Below are 17,684 nucleotides of genomic sequence, written 5' to 3'. Positions count from 1 at the left end.
TGTACTTGCAGAGCGGCTCCATTCACTTGAATTGAAAGCTACAGGTGGTATAATTCCTTTGCTTCACAGCCGCAGCATGTGTAAACCCCTGTCTGCAGCCTCTTCAGCTAAAGGGGGTAACAGAGAGGTTTTACCACCCCCCAACCTCAAGTGTAAATGAGCCCCAGATCTTCTTCTTAATCCATCTTTGCAACACCTCATATCATTCTACTTGATCTGACCACCCTCATGGCCATTTAGATCTGGTATTGTAGGTTGATCTCATAACTTTATAAACTCATGTTGGAGGAGGAAGGAACTAGAGCTGGCTTTCCAACTTGCCCGGTTGACTGTCTTTGGTCCTCCCACTGATATTGGATGACCAGCCATAGACATGAGATTGAAACTAAATTAGACAAAGTGGACAACTGTCCTCTTCTATCTGTGAATAGTTCCAAAAAGGTGGAAACAAGCCGTTAGAAGGAACTTAGAAAATATCTTTACAATCTGTGTAAGGTTTGTTCTTAATTATAAAAAGGATTTTACCGGCACCATATGCAGCTTAAATTTAAATATCAATAAGTAAGAATGTTTATAATATGACATCAGTGCGGTTTGGTGTGCACTGTTTGACCTCTGCACATCAATCAAACAGCAATTTGGTACAGTTGTACCAATAGCAGCATGAAGAAAAGACAGAGGGGGCCCCTGTTTATCTTATATTAAATATTAGCGTTAGGAATGTTCAGTAGCGACTCAGAACACTGCACCTCTCCAAGCCAAACACATATGGAACTGGCACAGACGTCTGCCTGAGTCAATACAAATGTTTGAACTTTCCACTCCAGTATTGTTTCACACTGCGCTTTAATTGAAGAAATAGTTGTAAATCCTTTTCACAATCTGTAGACACTTGTAGTAAGGTGACTGTGGGCCTCTTGTCTAAATGTGTCTGTAGAAAGAAGTGTCAGTGTGAAATGAAAAAAGCTACTGGGTTTCATTGAGTGATCCCATCTGCAGGTGGCACAGGAGTGAGCAATATTCCCTATCTTTTTTTTCCCTCCAGAAGCCTTTTTAGTGGAATCCTCCATTTTGAGAATGGGCCTACCTTCCATTTGTCAATAATAATATCAGTTGTTCATTTCGCATAAGTAATAAAGAATACAAGGTTCTCCCCCAAGAAAGTATAATCCACTTCCGTTTAGTGCAGTGGTCTCCAAACTGTGGCCCGTGAGCCAGATGTGTCCTTTGTCAGCCCTATGGACACTAGTCCTCCCGCTGTCACCAACACTGAGGCATAGTTGCTCCCACTGACATCAATAATGGGACATTATTCCTCCCACTGCCACTGATTGGGCATTATTCTTCCCACTGACACCAGTGATGGGCCACTATTCCTTCCACTGTCACCAATGATGGGACACTATTCCTCCAACTGACACCAGTGATGGGGCACTACTCCTCCCAATAATACCAATGATGGGGCACAGTTCCTCCTCCTACTGACCACAAGCACTATGTAAATGTTATCGTTGGGGTCCCCCAAGGTCCTGTCCTTGGACCTCTACTATTCTCGATCTACACGTCCTCCTTGGGTCAGCTGATAGCCTCCCATGGCTTCCACTACCACTTATATGCTAATGACACCCAAATCTATCTCTCTGCCCCCCAGCTCACCCCATAAATCTCCTCACTCATCACTGATTTACTAACAGACATATCAGCCTGGATGTCAAACCACTTCCTCAAACTGAATCTAAAACTAAACTCTTAATATTTCCTCCCCACGTGCCCCTTCCCCTGACTTCTCTGTCAAGATCAATGGCACATCTATCAGTCCGTCCCTACATGCCAGGGTGCTAGGGGTAACCTTAGACTCTGAACTGTCCTTTCAGGCCCACATGCAATCCATGTCCAAATCATGCCGCCTCTGCAACATTTCCAGAATACGCCCCTTTTTAACTAATGACACCACCAAGCTTCTAATTAACTCCCTGATTATCTCTCACGTCAACTATTGCAACTCCCTCCTCATTGGATATCTAAAAAAGGTTTGATTACCTCGTTGGATTACCTTTACATAGACTATCCCCCCTTCAGTCCATAATGAATGCCGCTGCAAGACTCATCCACCTTACCAACCATTCAGTGTCCTCCACCCCTCTCTGCCAATCCCTCCACTGGCGTCCACTCACCCAACGAATAAAATTCAAAGTACTAACAATAATTTACAAAGCTGTCCACAGCTCTGCCTCCAGCTACATCACTAACCTAGTCCCAAAATACCAACCAAGCCGCTCTCTTCGGTCTTCCCAAGACCTTCTGCTCTCTAGCTCCCTTGTCACCTCCTCCCATGCTCACCTACAGGATTTCTCCAGAGCTGCTTCCATCCTTTGGAACTCCCTACCCCAATCTGTCCGACTGTCCCCTAATCTATCCATCTTTAGACGATCCCTGAAAACCCTTTTTTTTTTTAAACTCTTTAAAGAAGCCTATCCTGCTTCTAACACTGTTTTACTTCCTCCATCAGCTCATCCCCCACGGCTATTACCTTTTGTATAAATTGACCCTTCCTTTTTAGATTGTAAGCTCTAACGAGCAGGGCCCTCTGATTCCTCTTGTACCAAATTGTAATGTAACTGTAATGTCTGCCTTCATTTTGTTAAGCACTGCACAAACTGTTAGCGCTATATAAAACCTGTATAATGATAATTAATAATAAATGTACTGACCACTAAACCTGAGGCATTGCTCTCACTGATGGTGGGACATTTTGTACCCCCACTAGCCACAATCCAGCCCCTCCCCAAAGTCTGAAGGACAGTAAACTGGCCCTTTATTTGGAAAGTCTGGAGACCCCTGGTTTGGTGTCTGATTCCAATGAATGTCCTTATTAATTGTATTCTACGCTGATTTTTGTCTGCGAATGCTTTACTAAATTTCATAACTGCCCAGGACCCAAGTACAGCATCCGTATAGTCAGTTAGTTGTCTGCATAATAGCTTGTATCCCATCTGCCATGGCCCTCGTGTTATTTTGCTTTGATTTTAATGGGTTCAGCTTATACTGAAGAGCAATGCCCTCTGGCTGCAGATAGCAGACTGGCACTGCAAGAGTTAGGTTTTGGCTTCCAATTTCTGCCGCTCTGTATACACATGCCAATCAATATTTCCTGGCCATTTCAGAAAGCACAGCGGTTGTCTGCTCCGGAATTCCACCCCTGTAATCATTACTGTGGTATGCCTTTTTGGCTGGCATTGAGTATACAATGGTTTTCTGGAGTCAGGCCTGAATTCTACTTTTACCTCTTCACTGCTGGAACCTATGGTCATATAAGTTAGAGCTGGGCATTCATAATAACTGCCACAACCCTGAAAATGATGATCTACAGTGCTGAACATGTTTGACCGTAGTCTTCCTCTATCTCCAGGTTCTCCAAGGAGCACAACTCATCGCCGTCACCTCTGACCCAACATCTGGTGTAGTTAATGGCTCCCCGCTACAGGCCAATGACATCCAGGTCCAGTACGTTCAGCTGGCACCTGTCACTGAACCATCGGCAACAGCTCAGGTAAGTTGCTGCATACCAAAATCATGGTCCTCATTTAGAAATGTATTAATATATAAAAATACAATTTAGTTCAGGAAGGCATTGGTCATAAAGAGGGGTTAATCCTTTTATAGGAGAAATCTATAACCAGTGCCTTGCTGCAGCCTCGCCCTCCTCCCTGCATCATACTGTAGTCTGTTTATATTGGGCACTTTTTCTGGACACATGTAATTTAGAATCACTGTAACGTTCTGCAAACTATGCATCAATTTTCTCTGCCACTCACTGATCCTGACAAACATTGTACAGATATTCTACCATGGGGCAGAATGGCTGTGGGGACATTTGATAAAAAAAAAAAAGAATTGGTCTGAACTTACTGAAAATCTTGGGGTGCTGCTGAAATCACTAAATAGGGCTAAATTGTGGCCTTGCTCCTTCCCCATTGGTCATTGAGGTGAACTGTCACTTTATAGAGGTCAGCCACTCAGCACAGGCACCACACAGAGAATGATTTGAATGGCGCCTGAGCTGAGTGGCCGACCTTCTGTGTTTAGAATGCAGGAGAGCAGCTGTTCAGCACGGACCCCGGAAGCAAGTGGAGATCACTGGAATAGGGGTGTCTACTTCCTGTATTTACAGCGGCAGAGGAATTTGTGCTGTCTTGCCATTTTAAGGGGCTCAAGAAATGAGACATGTAGCAGAATACATTTGGGCCTTAAGTTTAATTTTATTGGATATGTTTTTTAATGTACAAAAAATTTTGTTTGTTTTTTTAAATGTTTTTTTTTTTTTCCATTTATATCACAAAAGATAAAAAAAACTCAGTGGTGATCAAACACCACCAAACAAAAGCTCTATTTGTGTGTAAAAAATTATATAAATTTAATTTAGTTAACCACTTCAGCCTCTGAAGAATTTACCCCCTTCCTGACCAGTGCGTTTTTTGCGATTCAGCACTGCGTCGCTTTACTTGACAATTGCGTGGTCGTGCTACGTGGCTCCCAAACAAAATTCACATCCTTTTTTTTCCCACAAATAGAGCTTTCTTTTGGTGGTATTTGATCACCTCTGCGGTTTTTATTTTTTACGCTATAAACAAAAAAATAGCGACAATTTTGAAAAAAACGCATTTTTTACTTTTTGCTATAATAAATATGCCCAAAAAATATTAAAAAAAATTTTTTCCCCTCAGTTTAGGTATTCTTCTACCTATTTTTGTAAAAAAAAAATCGCAATAGGCGTTTATTGATTAGTTTGCGGAAAAGTTATAGCGTTTATAAAATAGGGGATAGTTTTATGGCATTTTTAGTATTCATTTTTTTTTTTTTTACTAGTAATGGCGGCGATCAGTGATTTTTATCGTGACTGCGACATTATGGCGGACACATCGGACATTTTTGGGACCATTGTCATTTATTCAGCAATCAGTGCTATACAAATGCACTGATTCCTGTGTAAATGACACTGGCAGTGAAGGGGTTAACCACTAGGGGGCGGGGAGGGGTTAAGCATGTCCTGGGGAGTGTTACTAACTGTGGGGGGGGGGCGTGGCTACGTGTGACACTTCTCTGATCTCTTCTCCCGATCACAGGAAGCAGAGATCAGTGACACTGTAACTAGGCAGAACGGGGAGATGCTTGTTTACATTAGCATCTCCCCATTCGTCTCCGTGAGGCGATCGCGGATATCCCCGCGGCGATCGAGTCCGCGGGACCCGCAACCCGACTCACGGAGCTCCCGGCCGGCGGCGCGCACGCAATGACACGGCGGCAAATTCAAAGGGACGTACGGGTACGCTCATTTGCCCAGCCTTGCCATTCTGCCGACGTACATTGGTGTGCGCTGGTCGGGAACCGGTTAAATTAGCACAGTGCTGAATAGCAAAAGATGCTCTGCTCGTGGAAGGGGGTAAAACCTTCTGGAGGTCAAGTGGTTAATAGCGACCACATTTTATTTTAAAACAAATCTTATACTGCAGGCCTCAAAAGTTAAAGTTAAAAAAAAAATAATAATTGGATCCTGCCCCTTTAAAGCCTGTTGTACAGCACAGTGCTTGTGGTGTGTCATTTGGCCCCCTGCAACACCTAAAAAAACCTGGCTGATCCTGCCAGTTTCTGTCCTCCCCTCTGTAAAATGAGCATGTTGTATCATGGCTGCTGAGCCCTGACACTGTGGTCAGTTTACATGCCTCCGTCATCCACAGCCTGCTCTTCTTCGCCTGTGTCCTCCTCCCCCCTCCCTCTCTTGCCTGTCAGCTCCCTGATCCTCCCTTCCTGCTCTAAAAAGAACAGTGTTTTCCTTCTATAGTTCCGTCTGTTATATAACAGTAAGCTCTGCAGTGAATGTCATTTATAAAAAATATGCTGTATAATAGCTCTTTTTCAGAGTGCCATTCGGCACTCACCTGACTGACCGCCAGTCTCCTCCTCTCCTCGGCTGACGTCAGCGGGGGTTTCCCAGCACCTCCCCCTGCATCTATCACATCGGAAGAGGAGAACAGCGGGCAGTCACCTGAGTGCCGAATGGCAATTTGAAAAAAGGTATTATACAGCAAATTTTTTTATAAATGACACCCACTGCGGAGCTTACTGTTATATAACAGACTGAATTGGAACAGTAAAATAATTCACTTAACAAACACTTTAACAGGGCTCCTTCCCTTTCTGTTCGGAAAGTATTGAGTTTAGTGTGCACACAATCTTCATCACTTACTCCTCTAGCTTATGACGGCCCCTCCTTTGGCCGACGAGTTATTATTTATCTCAATTATAGTAAAATCTCCAGAAAGCAATACAGATAGTGTGCCGAGTGACGTGGGAAACATGATATGTAATGAATGGGGTTCATCCCCAGAGTAATTAGATGGATCATCACTGTCACCCTGGTAGAAATTAGAGACAAAATGCTCCTGTAATAGAGGAATATCCCTGGGTCTGTCAGAGGAAGAGAATAGGTATCCCCCCCCCTCCTCACACCAGGAGACTCAGTCACATTCCAGTCCTGCTGGTACCAGTTACATCTCTCAATGTCTTGGCTCCACTTCCTCAGTCAGAATAGATAACCACTCCACCTAGACCCAATAAGAAAAAAGAACTCTGAAATATTATACTAACTACATTATACAGGGAGTGCTAAGAGCCACCAGTTATTGTGTGCACAAAATTTCATGAGTATTCACCTTCTGCACAATGTGCCTGCCACGGCAGACTGTGGATATTTAGAGGCAGATGCTCATTATATGACCCCCCCCCCCCCCCAGCTTAGAGGAAAATATTGACCATCATCTGTGTCTTAGGGAATTTCAGCAGTGAGCAGATCTTATGGAGGACAATATTCTGTTCACTTGCGTGAGAGAGAGGAACAGCCTACATGTGACACAGATAATAGTGGAAGGAGTCGAGCCTTCCAGCCAGGAGGTGACAGACATTGGAAGGAATTCCCTGCCAGCACAAGGTGACACGTATTCAGCTCACATCACAGTCATTTATAAAGAGGGTGCTTACACCAGTTTCTACTTTATAAAGAGTATTATTGTGATTTTCCTTTCCCAAAAAAAGCTCAGAGAACCACCAGTTGCTCACAGTGGTTCTTAAAAGAGATTCTCAGTGACCACCAAAGACAATGTCTGACAGTCCATTCTACAGCATTCCTGGCAAAAAAAATGCGTCTGAATCTTCTCAGTAGTGATTTGGTAGTGTAATCCCGGAAGGGGGGGGTTCTGCCACTTCCAGATGAATGGTTGATTCTCATGTTAGTGTGACATGAGCTCTTAGTTTACAGTAAAAAATCCTTTTATTCTTGCATTTCCATTCTTTTCAATCATGGAGTCATAATGCTAATCATCCGCATCACATGTGGACATTACCCAGGGCAGTCTGCATATGGATACAGCTTGCCTAGGAACACCCACTTTCCAGACTGACACCCGCCCATCAAGGCATTGTTTTAATATTTGTATAACTGCTCCCACTTCTTGCATCAGGGCTGAGGTATCTTGAGAGGAGTACTGAGGCAGGGTGGTGTGATGTGTTCAGGAAGTTATGTACAGCCCCCTACCGGCCCCTCCCACCAACCACAATCAGCCTGCATTTTACAGAAAATTCCAGAAACCCAGTGTTGTCATCTCTGAGTCTAAATTAACCACTTGACCTTCGGAAGGTTTTACCCCCTTCATGACCAGGACATTTTTTGCTATGCAGCACTGCGCTACTTTACCTGGCAATTGCACAGTCATGCAATGCTGTATAGAAGTTAATTTTTTTCATACATATAGATCTTTCTTTCGGTGATATTTGATCGCCACTGTTCTTTTTTAATATTTTTAAGATTTAAAAAAAAAAAAAAAACACCAAAATGATATTGTCTACTTTCTGTTATAAAACATATTCGATAAAATCAAATTCCTTCATAAAGTTTGGCCAGAGTGTATTCTGCTACATGTATTTGGTAAAAAAAAAATAAAAAATCCCAATAAGTGTATAATAATTGGTTTGTATTAAAGAGTCTACAAAATATAGTATATATATATTTAAAAACTTGATCAGTAGCCTCCAAATGACCCCTTTTTTTGAAAGTAGATCCAAGGTATTACATAAGAGGCATGACAATTTTTTTTAGCAGGGAGTTTGTCACAATTTTTTTGGAAAATGAAGAAATTAGATAATATTTGTAATTTTTTTTTACATACTTACCAGTGCAGTACAGCGTCATCATATGACTAGTGTGGCAGTGATCGGGAATCCTGACTGGTGACAGTATGTAAATTAAATAAATAACATAAAATTCAATTTTTAAAACATTTTTTCCTTTCTTTCCTGGTTACATACTTTCATCAGAGTAATTCAGTGTCACTGTAGTGACACTGTACTACCTGGGGGTGTGGGGTTACACTTTGATTGCTGTGATTGTGCTAAACACTGTAACAGCAATTTTTTTTAACTGTCAGGAATGGGTTCAATTTGTGACCGCTTGCTTTCTGTTGACATGCTGTGAGTGGCCCAGGTACTATATGATAGCTGTGGGCCAATCACAGCCCCTCCAAAGAAAGCATAGCTATTATGAATGGGACTCATTCATAACAGTTGTGTACACATTGTGATTATGTGATCCCTTGTCTCCCCAAAGCGTACGGGGAACTATATTACACTGTGTACGGTGGACACAACGGTTATGGGAACGGCGCGCTGTACGCCCCAGGAGGTGCGCATGTGCAAAACAACATAGTTATATGTTATGGAGCTTGCCAGTGCTGCCCGCCAACAGTAAAAGTAATGTGGACGGTCTTAAACCGGAGTTCCACCCAAAAATGGAACTTCCGCTTTAGGTGCTGGTGACCCCCTTACATGCCACATTTGGCATGTTATTTTCTTTTGGGGGGAGCGGATACCCAGTTTTAAGAGGCACCCAGCTCCCACTTCCTCACCTGTCGCCTGATGAAGATCACCTCTTCTCCCTCCCTCCAATCTTCTGGGACATGTCACAGGTCCCAGAAGATTGCCCAGCCATTCATAGCGTGCAGCGTGGCTCGCGCATGCACAGTGCGTGACCGGCTGTGAAGCCTCAGCCGGGCGCCCAGTTAGAATGCCTGCGCCGCATAGAAGAGCAGGGCTTCGTATGCCGCATCGCTGGACCGTGGGACAGAGGTGAGTGTCTGATTAGGGGGAGGGAGGAACCAGATTACCTAAACTTTAAATTCAATTAAAACATGTCCATCTAAGACTACTTGTTGCCAATTTCCCTGCCCAACAAACCGTGTGGTCACTGTATCAAAGAAAGTGGAAAATTCATCTATTAGCAGAATAATTGTGTAATAAAACTGTTAGTTACGTTTTAACAGAGTCAAGAAACATGTCCTTTTAATTGTTCAGATTTTTTTATAAGCCAAATCTGATTCCTAAAAAAATATAAATGAGGAAAAATTAGTTTGTCTTTTGGCTCTATATGTTAGATCTATGAAGAGTCCTTTACAGAGAAATATAATTCTCTTTCTCTGAAGATTTGACACACTCAATTACCACCCTCCATATACACAATGTAGACTGGATATCAAAAGCCCCATAAAGTTATACGACACAGAAAAAAGAACATTTCAAAGAAGTTTTATGGATTTTTGGAAACACATCAGACAGCTTTAGAAGTGGAAGTTTCAGTTTAACAAATTACCCAAGAATTTAAAAATGAGTTTTAGATGAAACAACTATATATAGTCTAAAACCTAAAAATATTAATTTATTACACAGTGGCATAATTCACGAAAAATGGCATACAGGGAGAACGTCATATATATTCCACCACAGCCCCACTATAGCACAACTGCCTCACTGCAGGAATTACTAATAAAACTTTATCAGTGCCAATAATGATGAATGCTGGGGCCAAAAGATCAGATCTGCTTTTTTTTAGGATTTTTATTTCAAGCATTTCTATCCCTCTAGAACCAATCCAAACAAAAGCAGATTTCCTCCAAGAATATTCATCTTTACATATATGACTTCACAATCTCCTTCGCCAACTCTCTCAGGATAAAACAAAAGACAAAATAAATTGTATATGTGCACAAATAGCTATTTTGCTGGAGAGATCACAGATTATTAGGTGAAAATGCTGCCAAAAGGGAAAATAAACTATGTATGAAAAGATATTCTGTTGGAATGCATTTTGGCATAGTGATCAGAGGATATCCCAGTACTGTGAGTTTTCTAATACTGCTGTAACATTGTACAATCAACACACTCTTGTGTCTTACCTGTGCAATGCTGAGATCCAGTGTGGATATTTCTGTCTTAAATGTGTGTAAGGTCCAGGAAGAACCTGGTTTTGTCTTATCTGTGTACAGCAGAGATCCAGCATGAACCTGGCCTGGTCTTACCTATGCGAGGTCCAAGAAGGACCTGGTTTGTCTTACTTGAGCATAGTTGAGGTCCAGTGGAGAGCTGGCTTTACCTTACCCATGTGCAGTTGAGATCCAACGTGGACCTGGCCTTGTATTACTTGGGCGAGGTCCAAGAAGGACCTGGTTTTGTCCAACTTGTGCACAACTGAGGTCCAGCAGGGTACTGCCTTTGACTTACTGCAGTTGCCCCCAGAGCAGTCACAAACTGTGCAGTAATCAAATATCACCTTTTATCAGTGCAAAATGAAGAATGATTGTTACCACTGACACAAAGCTTTGCCACTTATCACCATCCAGTATAACAAAAGTAGTTTTCCTAATTAATCTTTCTTGTCATTTAGGCCGTAGAACCTCTACAATCCGCTCTACAGCCAGAGATGCATATTGAGCATGAATCAATCCAGATCCAATAATCCCAGCACCTGAGCATGTCAGGAGCCCGTGTGTGTGCCAGCCGTTATGAGCATGGAGGGCACAGGAGCTGCACGCACGCCCGCCAATCTAACCCACTGAGCAAGACCTCAATGTAAATATCTCAGAGGACCAGACTGCAATGGACACAACTAGCTGTGCAGAATTCATTCAGTTGCTTGTACTCTCTAATATGCTATTTTTGTATCCTCTGTTGTTTGTATCGAAAAAAAAACAAAAAACAATTCTATCTTTAAAAGTGAAGTTTTCTGTTAATATAGATCTTTGGTTTGCAGAAAAAAACATTCAATGATCAAGGAACATTCACTCACTGATCTGCGTGTGTGAAATAATTCATAGGCCAATAAACCAAAACTGGTAAGTGTACCTGTCATTACACAAAATGGACAAGGTGATTGTTTCCTTAACAAGATAACCTAGAAGTTGATTGATTCCTGAAATATCTGTATGAGAAGTGAGCAGTGGAATGCTGTTCAATCAGACTGTATAGAATGAACCATCTGAACGTTTTATGAATGCTTTAAAAGGTGGAGTTGACCTTTAAGCAGCGAATTGGATCACTATCCTTAATGTTATAAGTGTGCAGCCTCTATAAATAACTCCAACCAAACTGGCACATTGTGTGGAAAGATTAGACTCCCATGGCTTCTGAGGAGGACAAATCAGCATAGCACCAAGTACTGCCAGAAAATTCCATTACACCCAATCGTTGGCTGGGAATCGAACCAAAATCAGCTGATTGGAAGAGAGCTATGCTCACCACTATACCACCAATCCCGTTCCACCTAAATATTATTCTGCAAGAATAAAACACATAATTGTATATAACGCTGTGCAAGGCAAGGGTGTAGTGACCATGGAAGGTGGAGCACTTGGCTGTCTTCGGCGGGTTGAACTGTCTTCATGGGTTGAACCAAAAAAAGATACCATTCCCCCATTCACACACTCGATGTGCTTATCCTTCCCACTGTGGTATATTGTATTCTGAAAGTGGGGAGCCTTCGCAGCTGTAAGAATACTGTGATCAATGTTGCTGGCTATAGCTGGTGGCACTGATCTATCATGAAAAACCCAACTTTATGACTGGTTTTATAGCGAGCAGTGCAATAGTACATGCTCTTTCTGAGAGGCCGTACACTATGCACAGTTAAACAGACAAAGCACACTGTGAAGCTGGCATTCAGAATGTTCAATGGACTCCATGCAATTTGTGGGGTGGGGGAGAAGGGGTGCTGCTCCAGGTATTCTGAGAGCTGTCCAATTCAGTCATTGTAAGGACAGCATCTTAACAGCCATTTGCATGAAACCTTCCATAAACCAGATTACTAAATTTATGTAACTCATGTATAACAGAAGATACCACAACAGGTACAATGAGGACATATTACTGTGAAAATTGGAAATTTTTATGAAAATAATCTGCTGATATAGAAGATTGTTTTATTTTATAAGGTCCTAGATCTGCTCTGGAGAACTGCTGACACCAAGAATTATAGTCAGAATATTGTAGTCTATAAGTTGTGTGATGGACAGATCATTGTAAATGGTAATGACAAGTGGGCATTTCAAACACCCTCAATAAATAACTATTTATGATCTATTTGGCTGAATTGCTGTGTGTACTGATGTGCTGAGATCGGGTATGAAGAATGTCCTGGAATGGAGGTCTGTAAAAACCAACCTATGGGTAAAGATGGAGTTGGAGCCATTTTCGATGTGTAAGGGCTCTAATTTTAGAATGACCCCACACGATACTGAGGGATACCACTGCACACGAACCACTACTGATAATGGTGCTGAGTAAACAACAGAGCACACATCGGCACTACTGATACTGTCAAAAGCACACATATCATTAATACGAAATATATCAAAATTACACTATCATCTTATTGCTCCACTAGTATGGATTTTAAAACTGATGGCCGTGTGCTTACAGAGCAACTCCACTTTTGTGGGGGGAAAAAAAGCAAATAAACAAAATAATAATACTGAATATGCAATTGCTACACAAGCCAAATTGTAATTGAATGTTATTAAAAAATTACCTTTCATTTTCAATGTGCAGCGCTGGAATTTCATGTAAAATTTAATATAATATAGCAACCTGAAGGTGTTCTGCAGACAGATGCTATACAGAAATGTAATTTCTTGTCAGTGTGATTGGCTCACTGATTTTCCCAGAAGTCTGCACTAAGGTACAAGTAAAATTTTAGGCATCCCCTGCAACAAATATGTCACCTTTTGAGAGAGTATCTCATCAAAAATAATTATTTTTAAAGCGATGCAGACTCAGCCTTTTCCTTGTTAGTTGTTGTAGTTAGTAGCTGAGAGTGCAAAAATTGGAATAAGGAGCCTTTTTCTTCAGAGCAGCATCAGGTAGGAGATCTGAAACACTATTTGTTAAAATCCTTACAGTGCACATTGACCACCCAGAGAGGATTCTTTTTTCTTCAAGAAAAGCGGAGTCACTCTTTAGGTTTGGCAGCCTACGTCACATAGTCTGTCTTCCATGAATATTGTGGAGGCATCATGTCATGACAGAGTCTCATGTTTTTAATGATTAGATCCCGTCTAGTAGGCCTGCAGTTGAATTTAAGCAACCCTTTCCATTGTCCAAATGTTTATGTAAACCACTGCCACATATATGGACTATTCAGGGTAAAAACAACTCATCAAAGCAAAATTAGTGAACAAAAGCCAAAGCCTGTCTGTCCCCAGAAATCCAGTTATCCACCCTCTTGTCTCTTTCACAAGAGACACCTTTGCACCTAATTAACCATTTCAGCCCCCAGAAGAATTTACCCCCTTCCTGACCAGAGCACTTTTTGCGATTCGGCACTGCGTCGCTTTAACTGACAATTGCACCCACACAAAATTGATGTCCTTTTTTCCCCACAAATAGAGATTTCTTTTGGTGGTATTTGATCACCTCTGCGCTTTTTTATTTTTTGCACTATAAACAAAAAAAGAGCGACAATTTTGAAAAAAAATGCAATATTTTTTACTTTTTGCTACAATAAATGTCCCCAAAAAATATATAAAAAACACATTTGTTCCTCAGTCTAGGCCGATATGTATTCTTCTACATATTTTTGTTTAAAAAAATTGCAATAATCGTATATTGATTGGTTTGCGCAAAAGTTATAGCGTCTACAAAATAGGGGATAGATTTATGGCATTTTTATTATTACATTTTTTTTTATTAGTAATGGAGGCGATCTGCGATTTTTATCTTGACTGCGACATTATGGCGGAGACATCAGACACTTTTGACACTATTTTGGGACCAGTGCCATTTATACAGCGATCAGTGCTATAAAAATACACTGATTACTGTATAAATGACACTGGCAGGGAAGGGGTTAAGCGCTAGGGGACGATCAAGGGGTTAAGTGTGTCCTAGGGAGTGAGTCTAACTGTGGGGGGGATGGGCTACCTAGGACATGACAGCGATCACTGCTCTCGATGACACGGAGCAGTTGATCTCAGTTGATCATGAACAGAGCCTGCGGGGTTAATAACCCTCCTCTCCCTCCTGCTCTGAGCTTAGCGGGTGGTCGGGGGCGGGCGGAAATTTTAGTGCATGCAGCTCCAGCTCTCCTGTGCTATACTGTATCTGTCATGGACTCAGAAATGATTTCTCTTAAAGCTGCATGATTCTGGATAAAATGAGAATCACAATTTTTTTACTTAGAATAAAGATCATGATTCTCGGTGTAACATCATCTCTCACATTATACAAAAAAATTGGTCTAACTTTACTGTTTAGTTAGTTTTTTGTAAATTTATTAAAGTGTATTTTTTCCCCAAAAAAATTGCGTTTGAAAGACTGCTGTGCAAATACAGTGACATAAAATGTTGTAACAACTGCCATTTTTTTCTCTAGGGTCTCTGCTAAAATATATATATATATATATATATATATATATATATATATATATATATATATATAATGTTTGCGGGCTCCAAGTAATTTTTCTACCAAAAAATACTGATTTTTAACTTGTAAGTAACAAGTGTCAGAAAAAGGCTTAGTCTTTTTATCTCTCTTTCAGCGCTTTGTTGATAAACATTGCTGGCTGATTTTTTTATTTTTTTGACAGCTGCGAGCAGGGAACTTGCTCTGCACTTGTTACATGAATTATAGAAATGCTGGATTAAGATCAGGGGATTGAATCAAGATCACATTTTTTTAATGATTAATTATGTAGTTCTACTCTTAGTTAACAAAAAGGCAAATTATTGTTAATTAGGAGCAGTATCTGCTCCATTTTATGTTTAGAAGAGTGGCGCAAGCATTGTGCTTGCATCACTCTGTTCATTCCACCCAAAATGGATACCTAAAATATATGCCAACAGGGGACAGGGAGGAGACCTTGGAGCTCAGCATTTGAATCCCTGGAATACAAAAAAACTTCCCAGCATCAGAAAAACATAATTGAATAGAGTCACTCTTTAACTGCGTGCCGACCAGCCACCGTCATTTTACTGCAGCAGGTCGGCACGATCCTGCAAGCCGTTGTAGCTTTATGTTGGCTCGCGGGATTGGGATAGCAGTCGTGCGCCTGCTGCACAGCAGGGTGGCCATGCTCGTGGCCAACGGTCGCGATGTTCGTGGGCACGAAAGGCAGAACAGGAACGAGTGTGTGTAAACACACAAATCCCTGTTCTGTTCTGAGAGGCGTGACAGATCGTGACTTCCTATTAGCTGGGAACCACGATCTGTCACTTCCTCTAGGTCAGTCCCCTACCCCTACAGTTAGTAACAGAAACAGGGAACACAGTTAACGCCTTGATCGCCCCCTAGTGTTATTTAACCCCTTCCCTGCCAGTGACATTTTTACAATAATCGGTGCATTTTTATAGCACTGATCGCTGTATAAATGCCAATAGTCCCAAAAATGTATAAAAAGTGTCCGATGTGTCCGCCATAATGTCGCAGTCCTGATAAAAACCTGATAAAAATGTAGAAGAATACATATTGGCCTAAACTGAGGAAAAAAAAATGTTTTTAATATTTTTGGGGATATTTATTATAGCAAAAAGTAAAAAAAATTGCAATTTTTTCAAAATTGTTGCTTTTTTTTATTTATAGTGCAAAAAATAAAAACCACAGAGGCGATCAAATACCACCAAAAGAAAGCTCTATTTGTGGGGAAAAAAAGGACGTCAATTTTGTTCGGGTACAACGTCGCACGACCGTGCAATTGTCAGTTAAAGCGACGCAGTGCCGAATCGCAAAAAATGGCCCGGTCATTCAGCAGCCAAATCTTCGGGGGCTGAAGTGGTTAAACAATTCTATAACGAACTTCCAATGTCTACCATCATTGGATGAACATGGCCCATATTTAAAATACTGCCTCTATCCATATATACAGAAAGGGTAACTCCACTTTCGTGGGGGGAAAAAAAATTAAAAAATAATATAGCGCATATAATTGTGACACTAATCATATTGTAGTTGAATGTTATTAAAAATTACATTTCCTTTTTAAATCTGCAGCCACTGTAATTTTCTGAGAATACAACATGGCTACCTGGAGTTGTTCTGTGTGTACTGACCACACCCCAGAAACATAATTTCCTGCTTGTGTGATTGGCTCACCAATTTTCCCAGTGTGCCTAAGATGCAAGTCATATTTCAGGCATCCCCTGGAACAAAAATGTCATTTTTGGTGAGATACTTTCAATAGGAGCACGTCTGAAGGGATGCAGGCCCAGCAGATTTCCTCATTAGAGCCCTGCAGCTGCACACCTGACAATTAATTATGAAACCACTCCCATTAGATTCACTCAGAACAGAGGCTCAGACAAACACAGAGGGATTTCTTCAGAATAAGAAAAGGTAGGAATCTGCAATGAAGTTTGTTATAATCCTTGCAATTTACATAGATCACCCAGAGGGGAATGTTTTTTTCTCAATAAAAGTGAAGTTACACTTTAACATTTCAAGGCTGGCAAAAAATGTTTTACAGTTATATAATTGTAGCCAAACTTCCCAAAAGCAATCATGTCCCAACCACCAGAAAGAGGAAGCGTATAAATATATCTAATCATACAGTCTCCACAGGGCACTGATGGGCTGAGCTGCAGGAGAGCTTTGTTGTCAGGATGGAAAGTCAAGAAATGTGATCCAAGGACAGAGAACCACACACACCCTGAGGAGTCTGCCTGCTCCAGCTGTGCGCCAGCTTAAATAAAGCCAGTTCTATACATTGGACGGGTCAGTATGACATCTTCTGCCTGATCATGGCAATGGTCCATTCCTGTGACTCAGGCAACTGATACAAAGAGAACATTTATGGTGCATTGTGTATGCTAGGTAAGGTACTGCAGGACAGCATACAATGACATCCTATTTAGGATGGAGGGAGGGGGTGGGTTTAAAGCTAAGTATACACTAGTCGATTTTTCAAATGAAAGTTTTGCTTTAGGAACGTTTGATCCTGTAATCGTTAGTGGGATGAAAAAGTTGTTTATTTTCAACCATAGTGACAAGAAAATTCAAAGGATTAGGATGGAAAAATGAAATTACATGCATTCCAAATTTGAAAGTTTGAAGTTCACCTTAAAAAAAATGCTGGTAAAAAAAAAGTATATATATTTTTTTTCTTCTAAGACGCCTGCAAAGCTCTGCACCTGCAATCAGCAGATTGTGGGTGCAATGCCAGGCTCCTGCAGACTCTCAGGATAGCTGTTTGCCTGTACCTTCAATACAAGTAGGCAGTTACTTGACAGCAAGAAGATCAATGAACTACAAGAGCACTCACCAGCACCCTCACAGTTCATTGAGAACTACAAGCCATCAGCCATAATGGCTGATGG

At 41.3% G+C, this 17,684-nt stretch overlaps 1 protein-coding gene across 5 annotated transcripts in view; it reads left to right on the top strand.

Annotated features, from left to right (window-relative positions):
- The window catches only part of BANP (BTG3 associated nuclear protein), a 662,871-nt gene extending 650,415 nt beyond the window's left edge, over window positions 1–12,456 (top strand). For all 5 annotated transcript variants that reach the window (XM_073605714.1, XM_073605712.1, XM_073605715.1 and 2 more), the window contains 2 exons: window positions 3,410–3,550; window positions 10,766–12,456. In XM_073605714.1, coding sequence (XP_073461815.1) covers window positions 3,410–3,550; window positions 10,766–10,837 — 213 coding nt within the window. In that variant the 3' untranslated portion in view covers window positions 10,838–12,456. The remainder of the gene's footprint in view (window positions 1–3,409; window positions 3,551–10,765) is intronic.
- The last annotated feature ends 5,228 nt before the right edge of the window (window positions 12,457–17,684 follow it).

The sequence above is a fragment of the Aquarana catesbeiana genome, linkage group LG11 (assembly GCF_042186555.1).
Source record: "Aquarana catesbeiana isolate 2022-GZ linkage group LG11, ASM4218655v1, whole genome shotgun sequence".
Taxonomy (NCBI): Eukaryota; Metazoa; Chordata; class Amphibia; order Anura; family Ranidae; genus Aquarana; species Aquarana catesbeiana.
Note: the sequence above shows the minus strand (reverse complement) of the source record. Positions and strands in the feature narration are given on the sequence as shown.